Raw genomic sequence first — 19780 nt, forward strand, 5'->3', positions numbered from 1 at the left:
AACTAAACTTGAACCAATTTCACAGTACAGGAAAGCACGAAGTTACTTTTGAAACTATGAAGTGATTTTTATAACCTAATCTTATTTACAATAATTGCAGAATACAAACCATCAAAACCATTCTAATATACAGCTATTGCAGATTGCATTAAAACCCAACACATCCATCAATATTCAACCCACATTATTCTTAAAACACATGAAAAATCCTACTTGTCTGCACCCATTGACCAGTTAGCAGTACCTCACTACCTCCAAAATCCAAATCAATACATAATCATAAATATTACATTTACATTGGAAGGATGGAAGGTGTTTTGAGCTTCTTCCTCCTCCATTGTCATTGACAACCCAATACAAAAAGAGACCCCTGCAATCAAAATGGTGAAAAAAGACAGCATCATATTTCTTATGTACAAAAATGCAACTGAAGCTGACTCACATGGTTTGAAATTCAGGAGACAGGGTAAAGCCCAAAATTAACCGAACCGAACATTATTACGTAGAAGTATTCGTTTCAACGTCTTAAAACACAGGACAGTCTTTTCTGCTAACCCACATTCCATATCGAAGTCCAAACAACTCCATTAACATATTCATTCCTCACTCTATTGATGAGCTCAGAAAGGCTTCACCAGTTACCGCGCACCACCCCCCCCCCCCCTTCTCCTCTTTCATACATGTAGCAGCACCTGCAGCTAGCTTTTCGTCGTCGGAACCTTCAGTACTTCCAAGTGAAAATACAACAACACCTCGTTCCGGATTCCACTCCATTGGCGGTCAAAAGAGAGCAGCCAACCCCTGCAAACGATACCTATCGATAAAATCTTACCGCTATATAAACCATTCCTTTTCTTCCACTTCTCCATCCCCCTGGTGAATATTCCACATTTTCTTTCTCCTCTGCCAATGACTATACGACATAGGATACGTCTCTATCAGCAATCTGATCCCACGATGGATGATTGATCATCTGTGTGGTTGGCAAACGTATCGGAATCTGGCTTGCTAAGCTTTGCCTCTCCACCCAGTGGGAGTTTTATCTTGGGCGAAAGTCTCTTCACTTCTTCTGTTGTGTAAATGAATATCTTCCTCACCATGCTGCAGAACTCGCTGCAATCATTTAGGAAAGGAATACATAAATCCAAGTCTCACACATCCACCAAAATCTCTCATTTTTTTTACAATACCACAGTCAACATTCTTAATGGAGACCGCACATGATTAAGATATCTATCAGAAAAGAGAACATTCGATTTAAGCAACTATGGCAATTAACTTGAGGATGAAAGCAAGATCGATAGTGATAGCATTTGATTTGTTCCAATATCTGTATTACTATTGAACAGGCAAAAAAGATTTCGGAATATCATGAATTTGGGTGTGTTCAAATGTACTTACTTCCAAGGATCATCTCCAACCATCATCATATCATCTTCATCATCGGTGTAAACAACCTGCCATTTCTTCGAAGAGCCACAAAGCTCGCCCTCTATGTCAAACATCTCCTCCAGTTTCTTAAGTAGATCATCATACTGATTGAACCGGGTTAAATCTACAGCCCTCCCAACAGCAATTCCTTGCATGTGAACCTGAAAATATATGCAACCTTTTACAAATTTCATATATAAATGATTGTTCTTTTTTCAAAAATAAAATATATATATATAAATAAATAAATCAGAATTGCACTAGAGCAATTAGAACAGATGGGGCAAAGTGATAAAAAGCCAATGGATTGAACCTTTGTGCAGCTGCGGATTTGTCTGCTTTGAGACTCTAATGGGGAAATCAGGCATGATTTATCAGCATCACAGCTTACTGAAGGAATATCTGATCGGTGAGCATTTGATGGTTCAGAATGGTGGTCAAATTCTGTGTCCAAAGGTGGAACCAGTCTATCCTCGCTGATCATTTTAGGTGTTGAAACAGGAGAAGCTTCATCTACATTAGAATTTCCAAGAAGCTGGATCCCAAAGAGCCTGCATCCGCTTCTAGTGTTCTGTTTCTTTTCAGTGGGTTCCCTGTTTGCTCCATGAGATGAAGTGTCCATAATATTTTCCACCCTATTGGTATTAGACCAGTAAGTGTTGCTGGACACAGCACCAAGAGAACTATTCGCATTAAAACCAAGTGAATTTGAAGCAGCAGTACTGAACTTCGGTGATGAATATAGGTCCCTTCCACGCTGTGGCTCAGTATATGAGAAAGCAGAAGATTCAACCGTAGGTTTCCACCCACCTAGTACATAAAGATGGATATCAATAATGTTCCATCTGAAAAATCAACAGTGATTACTACTATACAGAAAGGTTGTACCAAGTACAGTTGCATCTGGTGAAGATGAAGGCAAAACAGTAGGCCGTGGACGCTTGTTCCTCTGTGTAGGCTGAGAGCTTAAAGGGTTAGAAGCAACAAGTGGCTCCAATTCCCAAGCCGACACTTTATCTGGACGCAAGATGGATGAAGGTTCATCCCATTGCACCTTTATATCAACCAACAATCAGAAGTGAGTTCTTGAATTATAAATAATGCACTGATGCGAGTGAAGAGTATATCAAAACACACCATGGCATAAAAATTGTAAAGAAAATAAGGAAAAAAAAAAAGAAATGTAAAAAATTTCCAGTATACCAGGGAAGGATGACACAACTCCAACTCATTGTTTTCCATGAAACAAGGCTCGGTTGAAAATATTTTAACGCCAACCATATCAGGTAAGTAGAGCCATACATTACATGAAAATGATGAATGAGTATCTACTACCATTGCCAGAGTCATGTCTGAGAAAATAACGCTCAAGAATTTCAATTCTTTCTTATACATTTCTGATCTATTTTTTAATTAGAGTTAGTCTCAAAGTTTGGGAGGATGTACGGTATGGAAATAGTTGTTCTGCATCTCCTCCCCATATTTCTAAAATACAATTTGAATCTTTGATCACTACTCAAAAAATTAGTCCTGCGCCACCATCATCTAATTCTAATCAGGCATCAACCTTCAGAAGGAACATTAAGGTATCAGAAAGTTCTATATCTGTCAATAATATAGATCTCTCTAAAAATTATTGTGACAGAAGTCGTTAATTCTCCCAAGTGGACAGTTTTCATGAAAATTTATTCTTTTTTTACTATTCTTTCTAACATTACAAGGACTGAGGTTAGCATTTGATGCATATTTGATTGAAGGATTGTTATCAAAAGGTTACCATTCCACATGCTTATTAGTAAAAGAAAGATTCGTACTCAGCGAACCCACTATCTTAAGTCTTCCACATTGCTTTATGCACATCATGTGGCATGAACAATTTAACACTTGTTTCTCAATTGTGAGGTGGCGTAATTTATATCACCTCACGATAAGGAGTTCCTTTTTGCAGTTCTTTTTGTGTGTGGCAAGATAAAAACAAAACCTTGCTAGCATAACATAAAAATATTCAATATGCAAGCCACCATATTATTCGGTTTGCTATTTGCTCATTCCGCAAAAGGAATGTCATTCTGGGAAACAGTAGCGAAAAAGATAAATGGGATCCTAGTAAAGAGGAAGAGTGAATGTTTATGTCAAAAGAGAGTACCCTTTGCCCAAACAATATTATCTACCATAGCAACATACTATTTTTCAATCTTCAAAAAAGCAATTTGGTGATCTTTGACTCGATAACTTCATCTTACACAACAATTCTCTAATGACAAAAGGACCCGTCATGTTTTCCTCCAGAATAAAGATTTTATGCCATAAGGTGGTAACTAAATATGCAATGCAGAGAAATCAAGCTGAAGTGTGTCCTTTGTGCCATAGAGATACTGAAACTCTTGACGGTTGTATTCATTGCCTGTTCACTAGGAGGGTGGAGTTGGGTACTAAAGGAGTTCGATGTCCGTTATTCTACCACAGAGTGGAAGATTGACCGATCGAAACGCTGCAGGGTTGGTGTTTCAGAAATAGGAGAAAGGTGACGTGGTCCATGGTAGTAAGTACTACGATGTGGGGACTTTCTAACTTCGGTTAGAAGGAAACCAGACTTTCTGAAGATAAAACCTGCCTGTTTTGAGGCTTTTTTGTAGCAATGAACAGCTTCTAGTGTGTTTCTTTTGTTACTACAGCTTGTCCGTGATTCAAAACAATTGGAAAGCCCTCCATTTAGTTTTCTGGAGAGGGGTTCTCTTCCCCCTACACCCTTAGGCTGCCTCATTTGTTGGCTCTTTTTGCTGTCTAGATTACATATCCTTGTTTCTTATAAAAAATAATAATAAATAAAATAAAATAATCAAGCTGAAGCATGACCTCTTTTTCCTTTTCCTTTTTTTCGTTTTTTTTTAAACAATAAACAAGAAAATTTTCATTGAAATAACGCACGAGACTAATGTTCCAAAGATACAAGGCTTCACCGAAGAAACAAAGGAAAAAACAGAATGAATACAAAAGGAATAAATAACAACAAAGATAAATCCTCCATGAAGAACCAAAAGAAAATAATCCAGATAAAACACCAAAATAAAGGCCAAGAAGATTAGCCTCTGAGCAAATAGTTATTTATTCCCTTTAAAGTCTTAGAAACCTGAGGCACTTGCAAATTTGTGAAAAACATGTGAAAAGATTCTTGAATCCAAGGGAGTCGATAGTCCAAAAAGTTTCACACCATGAGCAATCAGCAATTAGGAAATGAGGGAAAAATGAAAAAGAAAATTTGTCCCTGAAAACTTCAGTGTATCCCTATTCCTTCCTTTTGCAATCAACTTACAATCATCCACAGTGATAAGAAGAAAAAAGAGCGAAAGACAGCATATCTCTACAGAGAAAGCTGAAAGTTCACCAATAGGATTGCTACATATAGCTAGCATATGATGGGCATCCATAAATATCTCCTCCGACTTAATTCAGAGAATTTTTTAATAAAGGACGGGTTCCAGAAACATCCACTCAACCAAAATATACACATTATCAGGCCGTAACAAAAATCTTCTCTTTTTCTTACCACCATCAGCCATTTCATGGATGCTTGTCTATGTTCAAACATGCATCTTAATATAAGGTATTGAATTCACAGAAAGAGGACGTACTCCATCAATACACATCATATCATGTTTCTAGACTGAACTTTGGAAAAACATGAGAAGCATAATTATAGGACTAGACTAGCTAACCTTTAAAGATCGCCACTCAGAATTCGCCCACCCAGGCGACGCATTATCTCCAAGACCGACAATTGTTCCACTAAAACTGTCAGAATATAACAAAAAATAATATATTAAATAAACAGTGAAAGGAAAAAAGAGCCTGGAAGCTTGGCAGAGTTACCTTCTCTCAGGTACTTCCTCGCCCTCAAACCTCATTTTGAACCTCATGCCAACAGAGAGTTTATGGTTTTGAGCTTCAAGGTACTTGTTCAGACTTACAAGAAATGTAGACCTGCTTGTTCTGTCATAAGGAAGAATATTCAATAATTTGCTAGTTGCAGGAACTTATCACAAACCAATGGCAAAAGTGAACAGCTAACTTAAATACTTACAGTGCCGAGATACAAAAGCCAATTAGCCATAAAAATAAAATTATTTTACTTGGCGAAAGGAAATGACTCACATATCATGTGCCAAAAAAAAAAAATGAGGAGCAACGTATAGATGAGAAACCTTGGCTTGTAAAAGACAGAAAAGAGTGTTCCAGTTGCAATAGCATGAGAAGCAGTGGCTAAAACTCCAAGATGCATACTGTGACTTGATATAACAGAAGATGGCATATTGTTCAGCTGTCTCATGAGTCTTCTGACCCCAACGCGAAGCTCTCCATTTTCACCTCTGTGAAGTAAATACAAGTATAACCAAAGTGATCATGCACTCGTTCATCAAGAAATCTATATCCCATAAGAAAATAGACATTCTTCTTCAATGGCATACCACAAAATTACCTTAAAAAGATAAAAGCATCTCCAGCTACTAGCTTTTTGGAACTAACAAAGACGCTCCACCCAGTTGTTAGCAAATGACGCCTTGGTTGACCTGCAATTTTGTGTACTAATTTAATATCACGATCAAGTGTGTGACAGGGGGGATGCAAAATGGACATGCTGTATGTCACACGACAAAATTTGCCAGCAACAATAAACAATATAAACCCATATAATTTTGTCCCCATTAGGTGCTAATTTTCATCAAGGCCTACCCACCTCAAGGTCAGCTTTAGGAGACACTAAGAAGCAGGGAAATTCAATTAATTCTCCTTATCTCTACCACCTGCAGCTTGAACTCAAGGACGTGAGGTTACCCAATTCCAAGTACTTGCGCAAGGACACTTCTTGAGGGGCTTAAACCCATCTAGAGTCTATCAACTCCAAAGTGTAGAAGAACATATAAAATGGAAGAGATGGAGAAACTCTTCTGGCCCAGAGAAAAAATGTGTGGCCGTGTGCATGTATGAATGTACGTATGTATGTATTTTCGTGTACATGCATGTCTAAGAGATCTTTATATGCCACGATGGCAAACATCTATAGCTAGACATGGCTGACAAGTTATACATGTTCAACTTTATTATACCTCGGAAAATGTGCCTAAAATGCCATTGATTCCCATGTAAATCAGTCGCAACCAATTCTTGCCATGGTGGCTGCTGAGACATATCCTGAAAAACAAAGAAACTTTATAACATGGAAAGACAGAGAAAATGGACGCTAGCTTGCAACATCATTTATATGTTCTAACCAGGGGTGGCAGACAGTCATCCGCATGCCTCCTAAGAACAGAAAAGCCACCATGAGTGCTAGTGTCGGAAGCAGTGAGCGTCTTACAAAATGAGTGGACATTACATCTTGTAGGCTCAGGAAGGGGAGGATCTGGGCTCATTACTTCACTTTGCTGCTTAAGAAAAATTATAGGCAAAAAAGAAGTTAGAGATATCAACAAAATTGCTATTAAAAAAATGAAAGGGATTGAGCATCACAAACAGTTCAAAAATATAATGCAAACACTGAAAATGCTTGGCTGTACATCCAAAGAGTGAAAGACTACAGAACTAACATTGCTTTCTGGTAATAGAGTAATCTGAGCATAAACTTCATCCGTGTCGGATTCCGCCTAACATCCAAAGCAGTAGACATTAGATATGATACAATGAGCACAGAAATTTCATTCAATTAGCCCAAGATATGGGTTATGTGATAAAACTCACCCGAAGAACAACATTGACAACTTTACAAAGTATTTTTGATGGAAGGTTGAACGAAGGCATTTGTTGCTCCAATCCTTGATGCATTGAGGCTTCCAGCTAAACATACAAGATAAAGCAAACTATGTGAATTTCTAACATTTTCAGCATCGATATTTTTTAATCAGAAATACTTCTCATTGATATAGTGAAAAAGCAATTATATGGTACAAGAAATCAACAGAACACGTTCTAGGAGTCAACGAGTAAAGACACGAATTCCAGTAAGTAAATTGTGAAGAAATTAATGTTACAAAGTTCAGCACTCAATGTTAATATAAAAAAGACAAATATTACTCTGGAGATCGATACCCTTTCTTTTTTACTCCAGGATCAATAATAACATGATAAATTTTCCAGCAACGAAAGAGTAATTACTGGAAAATCTGCTTAATCATACCCCACAATATTAAACTATTTCATTAGCAAAGAAAATTATTATAAATTAGTACAGAACTTATTTGAAAGTTAAAAAGATATACATATTATAAATTAATCTAGAAAAGTTGGAAGTTAAAAAAATAACAAGTTTTGACAGAATTGGCCCAAACTTTCATACAGTTTTTCTTTCTGAATATCCATTACTATATCATGTTTTATTTATTAACTAATAAGAAAGGTCCAGGCATCCAAGAAAAACACTAAGATTGCACACTAAATCCAGTTAGACTTGGGGTTCTGTTGCCTCAAGACTCCACTGGTTAACTTGAAGATGTCAACTCAGTTCCCCTATATAGTCTAAAAATCAAACAGTGAGTATACATCACCAAATCAGATACCTGTTCCATGTGACCCTGAGGAAAGTAGTATACTCGTTCATCTTGGCGAGGAAGGGTGACAAGTGGTCCTGCACAGGCATGCCATAATTCCCTATACAATGCATCGGAAGAGGGCCCTGGAAATAGAAAAACAAGGTACATGTTCCATAAGGCAACAGAAGGTTGAATAATTGCCATGATAATGGATTGAAAATTTTAAGAACACCAAATAGTTGTAACACAAAAAGCATGCACAATTCTGTATAGACTTGTCTTATAATTGATTAAACTTAAAAACATTCAACAAAATGTGATCCTACATTCTGGACTAACATAAATCGACATTTAAAATGCTTCTTGAAATTAAAATAACATTCACATATGCTGTAAAATATCATCTAGATACCATCTGAAATTAGGTGCAGCACACTCGTCGCACTTGAAAATTCAACCTGCACCATGATGTGACATTGAAGCCTGTGCTCCACAACTTAGCTCCTGCGCAACCACATATCACAGACATACTCACCCAAAGAGAAGTCTTGTAACCTTTGCTGGCAAATTTACACACCCCATCGAGACAAATGAAACATGGAAGAAGCTCAGGGCCTCTCAATGACAACAATGGTGTAATCCCACCTTCCCACAAACAACCACCATCCATGCAGAGAACCTAACCATTTACAATTTTCAGCTTCCATGACAAAGATAGAAGGAAGGGATTGCAAAGATGGAGACGGAATCAAGTGAACGTGCCTACTATAAGGCATCAATACCAATCCAACAATCCTGCCTCCTTGAAACCAATTCAACTACCATTTCCTATTCCTATCAAGAAGTTGATGACACCATGAACAGAAGATGGATATACATACTATGGAAAATAGCTTTCAACAGGTTCCTCTAGATGCCAAACAAAATAGCATTAGCATCTTATGCATTTAGCAAGTATTATACTTATGTTAATCCGGTACCATTAAGCTTAACCCTCGTAAGGAAAATACCATAACTACTGGGAAAGGAAAGCAATTTTCTAGCACTCCATGCTTACATCTGAAGGATCTAGAAGAGTGCGGCTCAACTTTTCATCCATTGGAATAATAACAAAGAACCCAGCAAGGCCATCCATGCAGAATATCCAATCTTAAGTGTTGACATGAGCAACTAAAGTTAAGATCCCAATATAAGTTTGAAGCATTTAGAACTTGCATGATAGAAAATGTTATACTGATAGAAGTACAATTAAGACTTGGATAAAGGGTTAAGAGAGTTCCACTTCCTTTCCCCAAGTCATTCCAAAATCAGGTGTTTTTTAATTTTTATACTGCTCACTATATTTCAGAAGCTACTTCAGCTTTAATAGTAAGACGTACTTCCAGAGACCGTTATTTCTTTTTTTTAATGACGAACCGAAGCGACCAAGGATACTTCCAGAGACCTTTAGAGTGATTAGCATCCAATAAGGGATAGATCACCAGCCACCTTTGGAAACTCTATATTTAGTTGCCACAAAAGGACAGGCATCTTTCTCAAAGAAGAATCTCCCCAATCAACAAAGGAGAATGATTTTTGCTGCAAACGTTGTTGAAGGTCAAACCCAAGAGAAATTTACCCAGTTCCACAAACTTATAAAATGGAACTGTCTTCAATATTATTGCACAAAGCCAAACTATCAAGCTTACTCAAGGATTCAGATTTCAGACATTCCACGTAACAAAGAAGGCAAGAATATTCATTTTTTGCAGAGTACCAGGCAAAACTATGATGTGTTAATTTTAACAGAAGATTATCCAAAACTGAAAACCCAAGGTTCATTTTTTTAGATCATCAACAACAAATCCCTCACCAAAACCAACAGTGACTAAAAATTTAATAAAATGGTCCGAACTCCCTAAACAATAACCACAAACCTGAATGGGGTCCTCCTGAGGGAAGATTTGAGGCAGCTGAAAAGGACATGATGATATCAGAGAGATATTTATGTGCCACCAATCAACCCAATCGCCGACCTGCAAAACCGGTGGTAGATGCGTTAAACAAGAACATCACAAGAGTCAGATTAAATGTCTTACCATCTACACAGAACACTTGGGATAAAGCAAAACACATTTATAACCAGGAGAACTCCTTTCAAGATATTTATTACTAACCCAGAACAACAGCAAATAATATCTATTAGATAGAGGCGGCCTTATAGATCAATAAATGCCTCAGACACTTAGCTTAGCCACGCTGTCAGCGAGGTAGCCGCACCTTGTTTTGCGTATCTTAAATGAATCAACAAAAGGCAGCCGCTATTAAAACTTTAACACCACATCCAAACAAAACAGCACGAAATGTTCACTATGTCAAAGATAAATTTGCAGCCCAACAAAGGAACACATCCATTTTGATCAACCAAAAAACTCAACAAAAAAAAAATAATAATAAAAAATAGAAGTGGATCGTCTCTTGATTCAGCAAAATAGAAGACTACCCAATTCAAATTAACAAAGACTTAAAACAGAACATTCACAACACAAGGAATTCGATCCCCATGTTCCGGATCCAAGAAAAACAACAAAAATCACAACCCCCCATATAACTTCAACAGATTCACCTAACCTCAAACGCCCAGAAACCCACCAACAAAAATTGAAACAAAACGCCCCCAAAAACTCGATCCAACACAGACCCAGTTGGGAAAAAGATAGAATTAAGAAGCAGGAACATGAAAAAAGCAAAAAGAAAGAAAGAAAAAGAAAACCCAGAAGCAAAAACACCTTAAAAAGAAGCTCCAAATCACAAACCTGAAGAAGAGAAGCAGGGAGTTGATGAAGTAAATGGAAGAGTAGTAAAAAAAGGAAGATGAGAGAGTAGGGTTTGAGAGAGAGGAAGAAGAAGCAGAAGAAGAAGAAGAAGAAGAAGAAGAAGAAGAAGGATGAAAGGGATCGAAGAAGAGAATGGAATGGAAGGGGGAAGAAGAAACGATAAGATGGTGTTTGGTCCAAGCCGACAAGGAAATTTCTTTGTTTGTGTGTAAGAGGAAAGAGAAAAAAAGGGTATATTGTTTAATTATAAAATTACAAATTTTTTATTTGTTAAGAGTAATGGGTCTATGTCTATGTGCCCTTCTCAAACAGGTGTAGACTTACTTTCAATTTACACCACAAAAATACACAAAAGAGAGAGAAAATATTATTTGGAATTAAAAAAAAAAGGAATAATAAGAATGATGATTATTTATTAATTAATGAAAATAATAATAATAATAATAATAATAAGAGGAACAGGAGAGAAGGGGGCGCCCCGAAAGGGATACATCAATTCCTTAGTCTTCCTTTACTCTCAACACCTCCTTCCGTAATCTCCTCTCTCCCTAAACTTTCTTTTTCTTTTTCCTTTTTTTCTTTCTTTCTTTTTTTATTTTCTTATGTTTTCTCTCTCTCTTTCTTTTTTCTTTTTCTTTTGCCCTCTCTTCTTCCTCTTATTTACGTCTTTGCCATTCCAAGTCCAATTTCTTCTTTCTTTCTCTTTTTTCTTTTTTTTTTTTTTAACCGTGGTTCCACGTCTAAAACATGTCAATTTTATGCTATTCTTTAGATTCTTTACTATGATTATCTCTAAAAATCACCCATGCAATTATACTTAAACATGTGTAGACTCCTTTGATTGTCGCTTTTACAAAATGAACGATTACGATAAATACGTGGTCAATTTTTAGATGAAATTTTCTCTAAGAGTCTAAATTGATTCACTTATAGATTTTAGGAGTTTAATTTATATAAGTATAAGTTCATGTCAGGTTTTTCCAAACAAACATAATGGATGGTATAATTGATACATCAACAAAAATTTATAATTTAGATTGATATGATTATTAGTTTAGGATTTAGATCGATATAACTCCAAAAGTTTAGAGACATAAATTGATATTCTTTTTTTTTTTTTGCAACTTGTAGAATGTAAGATTGAAACTCAATTCTCAAAGTTGATAATATAAATGGATGTCAATTAAACTATGGTCATACTGACTAATTCCACTTGAGCTTAACTTTTATAGAAAATAAAATAAATAGCGGTAAATGTACTTTATAATTGATTTTTGTTCATTTTAGTTACTGGTCTCTCAAAATGTCCATTGTGATCCTTGTGCTTTCAACTCTCTTTCGTTCTGATCTTTGTACTTTCATATGTTTTGTTTTGGTCCTTGTCCAATTAACTTTAGTTTATTTTTGTCCCTGCAGTTTTCAAATGAAACTGTTTTGGTCCCTTAAAAATGAAATAAATAGACTAAAATAGTCATTTTTTTAAGAAACATAGGGACCAAAACTAAAGTTTTGAAAATATAGAGATAAATAAATAATAGATGTTGATGTGTCAAAAGTAAATAATACTAATAAATTGAAGGCTATAGGTTTCAATATATAATTGAACCTCAAACCACAAGATTGATAGTATGAACAGCCAGTTGAGTTACGTTTTTGTTGGTCTAGAATCACAAAAATTATTGAAAATGACAAAAAAAAAAAAAAGCATATTAAATGAGATCATCATAATGTGCTTAATGTATTTGAGAACTTTTTGAAAAAACGTATTTGACTAAAACTTAATAAATATATCAAGATGTTATTTAAGAGAACAAGATTGATGTTATTTAAGAGAACAAGATTTTCTAACAAATATTAAAAGACAGTCGGTCTTAAAAAAATATATTAAAAGATAATTATATTGCAACAACTTCGTTGAAAACTTTCAAACAACTTACTTACATCAAAGCAAATTTTAAAAATTAAAAAGGATATTATTTCAAGAAAACTGCTGAAAATATTTATAAAATATAACAAAATTTTAGAATTATCAATAATAGACGTTGATAGACATTAATAGACTTCTATAAATGTCTATCAATGTCACTATAAACACTGATAAAAGTCTATCAGTGTCTATCAGCATCTATCATTGATAGTTATTAAATTTTTGCTATATTTTGTAAATATTTTGGTTAATTTTTTATATTTAAAAACAGCTCAATTATAAATAAATAGAATAACACATGATTTTAGATACGTATGAGAAATCTTTCTAATGGATTGAAATGAAAATTTGATCGAAGATGTAAATTGATACATGTATCCGAGTTTGAAGTTTAACTCAATGTAATTAAAAGTTTATAGTTGAAATTAATTCAATTTATCAAATTTAAATTTTAAATTGATGGAATTAAAAGATTAAATTAAATTTTATCAACCTACCAAATTCGTGGTAACTTTTTTTTCCTTTCTCTTTTGAAGTCACCTTTTAAATAACTAATTATTATTGTGCTTCTCATGTACGAGTATGAATAACTTTTTAGCATGTTTTTTACTTGCTTCTATTTAATGCGTTTTCACTCACAAATAAAGTTATTGTTGAATGAGTTTGTAAAGAATAATTTCAATATGAACAATAACATTGTTCTTCCGAAATCATTGAATCACAATTTTGAAAAACAACACATAATGCTACCGTCTAGATTTTGAATTTTAAATTTCAATCATATGCAAACATATTCTTATGTCTTGTTCACTTACCAAGAATTGGAATGAAGTGAAATTAGAATGACATCGATATCAATGAGAATTGTTGAAGCGTAGATCTCGTTGTGGGTTTGATTTCGTGGACAAACCTCCTTTTGGACTTGTGAATGTGTCTGGACCGACCTGCAAGAGAACTCACATCAATATATATGCTAAGCCAAATACACTTTGATGCTTAAGTTGTTAGATGATATAATGTTAAATTCGTGTTCACCCATCAGCTTAAGCTTTTGGGTTTATCGGTGATTTAAGATAAGTTAGTATAAGAAATATTTAGGCGAGCCAACACTTATAGTATTGTTTGCCCCTTGACGTGGTGGTGAGAGGCTATTAATAGTGTCCATTGTTTTACATCTACTTGAGATATGTGTCATACCAGTGGCACCGACACATTGGTATCAGCCTCGACGTTGCAAGCTTTCAATTGTCGAGATCAACTTGGATATTTTCCTTTTAGTGATAAGGATCGAGTTGAACATTATTGACCTAACACTCGAGGCTTTGACTTTCTCCTTAGGGACACATGGATCTCTATGCATACTCTATAGGTACCTTGGGCTTCGGCCTTACTTGGGGCAACCCTCTATTGGCTCTAAGAAAGAGCTAATATTCCACCCTTAATTCCACTATTATTTAGTGGTTCTTATGCATAATTTGTCTATTTTGTAGGTAAGTTGATCTCGAGGAGCAAAGAATTTATTTGGGTGTAAAACGAGCCACAAAGAAGATGAAATAGGGGTTGGATGCATTAAATTGAAAGAAGTCAGAAAAATTACAAGTTTGCCATCAAGGCCAGCGTTGCAACCCTCCCTTGACCCCGCGTGACGCTGAAGGGAAGTAGGAACCTCTTTTAGAACAGGCACACAGCATTGCAATGCCCCTGCAACACTCCAACGTGACGCTATAAGATAGAAGCATCAGATACAAGCCAGCGTTGCAACGCTGGTCAGGGTATCGCAACACTACGACTTCTAACTAACATGGAGCTTCCACGCACACGCAACGCATTGGGCCAGTGTTGCGCCTCTACCTCAACGCTTGGGGTCTGCTTCAACAAGAGCATTGCAACGCTCTTGACAGCATTATAACGCTACGATCCTGATATAAAGAGAAATTTTATTTTCTAGTTGAAAGGGGAGACGACTTTGAGCCGCAATTGGGAATGAATTGGAGAATTTTTCATCTGTTTTTTAGAATTCTTTCTTCCTTCCTTCCTTCAATTTCTTTCATTTTTACTTTCAATTTCTAAAACTTTAGTTGTTGATCGAAGACGATGTAATGCTAGGTAATCCCTCTATCTTGGGAATAGTAATTTAGTTCAAATTCTAGAGGATGTTAAATTGTTCATGTTGAACTTTATGAACTTTTGGGTGTGATTTGAATTTATCTTGAATGAAATTTGATAAAGTTGAACTGAAAAATCAAATTGGATTCTTGTATGCAAATTTTGCACAGCGTTTTTGCATAAGTGTAGAATGGTTGCGAGAATTAGGAATCCTTGTGTTGGCTAAGACTTTTTCTGAACTTACACTTATGTTCCCTAATTTAATTCCACCCAATTAATCATGCTATGAATATAAGCTTTCTAATTCATAGAGTGTCACAATGAAGTAACCCAATTTTTAATGGGAATTATTGATTCACCCATATTACTTCATGCCAATAATATATCATCTACATATAGTAAAATATAGATTTCTTCCTTATTCTCATACTTCCTTATGTTGACACAAGAATCATAGCTACTTCTTCTGAACTGTAGGCTCGATATAAACTCATCAAAACCCCTATACCAATAACTGGGAGACTGTTTAAGCCCATATAAGGACTTTTTCAGCAATCAAACTAGATCTTCTGACCCATTTTTCTTGTAATCTTTAGGTTGAGACATATAAATAGTTTATTCTAGCTTTCCATGTAGGAAAGTCAAGGAACTCTTATACAAGAGTATCCATGGGCGCATTCGTATCTTTCCTATTTCATTGTGATCGAATTACCACACACACATTCTAACAAACAGGTATGATATTTAACACTAATTATAGGCATGCTTTAACAATTAAATAACAACAGATTGAGTAAACGTACAGTTGAAGACTATCTTCACTCAGACTCAACCCAGCAAAAGTGACTCCTCTACTGTTCTTATCGCCCAGTAATCAGTTGGCTACCAGCACCACGATCGTCTACACTGATAGCAGTGCACAAACAAGCAACAACCGGGGTCGACACCATCACTTGAAGCCCTTGGTATTCTCGGAGTGAGAATCCAAAGAGTGGACTTTGATGGAATTTGTAGAGGAAGGAGGAAAGGGACGATCATGTAGAACGACAAGCAAGTGGGAGATAGCTATCGTATAGCTGGATGCTTATCGTTTAGGAAAAGGTACACAATTGTGTAGGTTTTACTAAGCGATCGTTTAGAAAACTCGGCACGCTAAGCGATTGTTTAGAGAATGCGTGTGATCGTTTAATGCGCGGGGTGTGCGATCGTTTAAGCGATAAGGCGCTATCGTATAGGCTCTTAGCTAAGCGATCGTGAAATTTCCATACCTTGAGCGATTTGTTCGAACTCTTTGCAAAATGAAACCAATTTTCATTTTATTCTTCAGTTACAATAACCGAAATTGATTTTCCCACTAACGCACGATTCAGGAGAAATTTCTGGCCAATTATCACATAACCAACCAATTAATTAATAAATGAATATAATCGTATTATATTCTTAACCTATAGTTTGATATTATATATCTACTATAGTAATTTCTCCTTTACTTGATATAAATCATATTTATATTTAATTTTCTCCAAAATAATGTATCTCATATATTTAGTCAATTATATCATATATAATTAACCAATTCAATTATATCATATATAATCGAACTCCCTTTTGTCAATTTGAACATTTTAAACTGACCCAAAAACCGATTCTCGACTTTATCCAAGCTACCTAGGGGACCTTGTGGACCTGTAGCTCGAAGCTCCAACGTTACGTTAATAGCTGACTAAACTCTTTAGCCACGAGATCCACCATCCGTTAATTGCCAGGCATTCCACTAAAGACCAATATCTGAACTCTTCTTACCACAGATATATTTATGTGTCCATCAAATATAACCAATTATGAGTATGATGACCCTTCACATATGCTCGTAAGTACAGCTGGGCCAATTTACCATTTTATCCCTGTAGTTACATCTCACTCCTTAAGTACCACTGATTTCTTTAATGAATAATACAACATAGTCCAACTATGTGTGAACACTTCTCGGGCCAAGAAAAGATGTGTGGCGTCACATCGTTCAATCCCTAGAATCAGCCCTTAAGGGAGCTATCTATCTACTTACCCCTACTTCGGGGAAGGAGTGAATTTCATCTTATGTAGCTGAGTTTCCAGCTCCCAAATTAGACGAATTCCTAAAATGATAGGTTTGAGTCAACGACCTGGCCACTCGCAACCATACAAATCAAATGACCGCCCTCAATAGCAGAAATTCCCAACTCACTCAGGATTGAGGTCATGTTCCTATGGTCATCCTAATGAAATGAAGTCTCTGTCATGAACGGTGTTATATAACGAGATGGTAACACTTCATGGACAGGTCTTATACAAACTCTTTATATAGAACGCCCCAGCTAGCATGTCCCCTACACGAATGATCAGGATCAGACCATCTGTGATAAGTCACAACACTTGTGACCATTTCACAAAGCAGACCGCATCTGTAGCGTTACCAGGATAAGATTTCCCTCCTATATCCATATACTACAAACCATTTTGGTTATCACTTAAGACATGATCCACTTGTATGTCACTACATACATGCTTAAGTTACATATAGATAACTAAGGCTTTTAGGTTTATTGGTTTGTGGTAAAGAAAATAAAACAATTAACTGAGCAAAATCATGAATTGAAATAAAATATCATATATTATACATCACAAACGTTCATACAAACTATTTACAAACTACAGGACACGAGACTTTAGGGCATCAACCCCAATAGAAAGTTGTGGTCACATCTAGCTGTTTTAGCTCTAAGTTTCTGCAAGCTACAATAGCTAAGAGCACTCTTATAGAAGTATGCTTCACCACAAAGGAGAAAATGTCTTTGTGGTATAGTCCTTCACTTTGAGTGTACCCCCTAGCTACTAGTCTAGCCTTGTATCTCACTCCACCTTCATCTGTCTTCCACAACTTTTTCTTAAATAACCACTTGCAAGACACAAGTTTCTATTTAGGAGGTAGAATGGTCAAAGTCCATGTCTCATTTCTATACAAGGAGCTCATTTCATTGTTCATTGCCTTTACCCATTGTTTGCTTTCCTTGTTGTTAACTACAACTTCATAGCTTTTAGGTACATCATCATTTAAGTCATCACAAAGGTTAGCAAAAGCAACATAATCATCCTCTTTGTACCTTTGTGATGGCCTTCTTTCTCTTCTACTTCTGTCACTTGTTAGAGTGTAGTCTGTTAAGTTCTGAGGTTGAGGTTCTTGGGTTTCTACCTCTATTCCTATCTGTTCTTTAGGTTGATCCGAGTGATCAGTTTGAATAGGATTGAAAGGAGTTTGAGGAACATTAGAGAATTCCATCTCATAGTGGTCTTGAATCACTGTTCCATTACTAGTTTCAGTTGGTCTAGAATCTTTAGAGTCCATATAGAGTACTTCTTCTCTGAATACAACATCTTACTAATTATGCTTTGATTAGATATGAAATCCCACAACTTAAACCCTTTAGTTCCTTCTGGATAGCCAATGAACATACATTTCATAACTCTAGGTTGAATCTTCCCCTGTTTGACATGAATATATCCCATATAACCAAAAGGCTTTAAGAACGAGAGGTTAGGAGGATACCCTGGCCAAAATTCCTCAGGTGTTTTAAAATCAATAGTTGTGCAAGAACTCCTATTGATAGTAAAACAAGCTGTAGCCACTGCCTCTGCCCAAAAATAATCTTCCACTTTAACTTCTGAAATCATGCATCTTACTCTCTCTAGGATAGTTCTATTCATCCTCTCAGCTACTATGGAGTGTAGGTTACTGTTCTATGCCTTGTAATTCTATTCTCAGCACAGAAACTATTGAAGTCATTGCGTAGGAATTGTCTATCCTTAAGTATTTTACTTTCTTACTAGATTGATTCTCAACAATAGATTTTCAGTTTTTAAATTTATCAAGTGTTTGGTCTTTAGATTTGAGCAAAAACACCCAAACTTTCCTTGAGTAATCATCTATTAGAGAAAGAAAATACCTTGAACCACTCCATGAAGGAATCTTTGTAGGTCCCAACAGGTCAGCATGTATGTAGCTTAGAATTTAAGTGGTTTTGTGAGTCCCTTTCACAAACTTCTGTCGTTTAGAGTTCCCATGGATATAATGTTCACAGAAATTTAGTCTCTTAGTACCCTTTGACTTGATCAGCCCCTATTTCTGTAGCTCTTGAATTCCTCTCTCACTTATATGTGAGAGTCTTCTATGCCACAGATCAATCTCATCCTCTTCAAGCGTCTGTGCTACAAGTGTTTAAGCTGGTAATAAAACATTTCTCACAAAGTATAACCCATTAGACTTCATCCCATTAAAGATAGGTCTTCCATCCTTTGAAATCTTTAGGCTTCCATTCTTCCCAACAAACACACAGCCTCAGCCATCAGGCATTCTCATAGAAATCAATTTCGTCTAAGTTGTAGAACATGCCTTACTTCTTTAAGGAGTATGTCTCTATTGTCTTGGATTTTAAGCAACACTGAGCCTATTCCAACTACCTTGTAGTCATGATTGTCTCCCATGAATACTGATCCATCATCCCATGATTTATAGGAGATAAACCATGCCTTTGATGATGTCATGTGATAGGTACTATTGGGATTGGTATCCTAATTCTCCCGGAGTCTCGTAGTTTGTAAACATTGTACACATTGTTATGAATAAAATAAGAGTTATTTTATTTTACATTTTTACACATTGTTATGAATAAAATAAGAGTTATTTTATTTTGCATTTACTCATATCCAATAAACAAAGCTCCATGGTTATTGTATGTAAACTTAAGCATGTATATGAGATATACAAGTGGATCATGCCTTAAGTGATATCCTAAAAGGGCTGTAGTATAATGATATAGGAGGGATACCTTATCCTGGTGACACTACGGATACGGCCTGCTTTGTAGAGGTTTACAAGTGTTGTGAACTACTACAGATGGTTGATTCTGACCATTCATGTGGAGACATGCGAGCGTAGGTGT

General features: G+C 35.9%; 1 protein-coding gene across 3 annotated transcripts; it reads right to left on the reverse strand.

Moving 5' to 3' along the window:
- Positions 1 to 249: 249 nt before the first annotated feature.
- On the reverse strand, positions 250 to 11012 carry ARF1 (auxin response factor 1). 3 transcript variants are annotated; one of them, XM_039020580.2, is made up of 15 exons: positions 10751 to 11012; positions 9872 to 9970; positions 7983 to 8098; positions 7168 to 7263; positions 7017 to 7073; positions 6702 to 6854; positions 6537 to 6621; positions 5909 to 5999; positions 5634 to 5798; positions 5302 to 5421; positions 5148 to 5223; positions 2320 to 2485; positions 1745 to 2241; positions 1402 to 1592; positions 250 to 1113 (listed from the first exon to the last, which is right to left on the reverse strand). In XM_039020580.2, the coding sequence occupies exons 2-15, from the start codon at positions 9918 to 9920 to the stop codon at positions 939 to 941; spliced, it is 2037 nt and encodes a 678-aa protein (XP_038876508.2). In that variant the 5' UTR covers positions 9921 to 9970; positions 10751 to 11012; the 3' UTR covers positions 250 to 938. The 3 variants fall into 3 exon arrangements, with proteins under 3 accessions (XP_038876508.2, XP_090171577.1, XP_090171576.1); XM_090315451.1 differs by having other exon boundaries at positions 10724 to 10972; XM_090315450.1 differs by having other exon boundaries at positions 8368 to 9970; positions 10751 to 10970.
- Positions 11013 to 19780: the final 8768 nt, after the last annotated feature.

Source organism: Benincasa hispida, chromosome 7 (genome assembly GCF_027475165.1).
Source record: "Benincasa hispida cultivar pf3 chromosome 7, pf3_genome.v1.1, whole genome shotgun sequence".
NCBI lineage: Eukaryota > Viridiplantae > Streptophyta > Magnoliopsida > Cucurbitales > Cucurbitaceae > Benincasa > Benincasa hispida.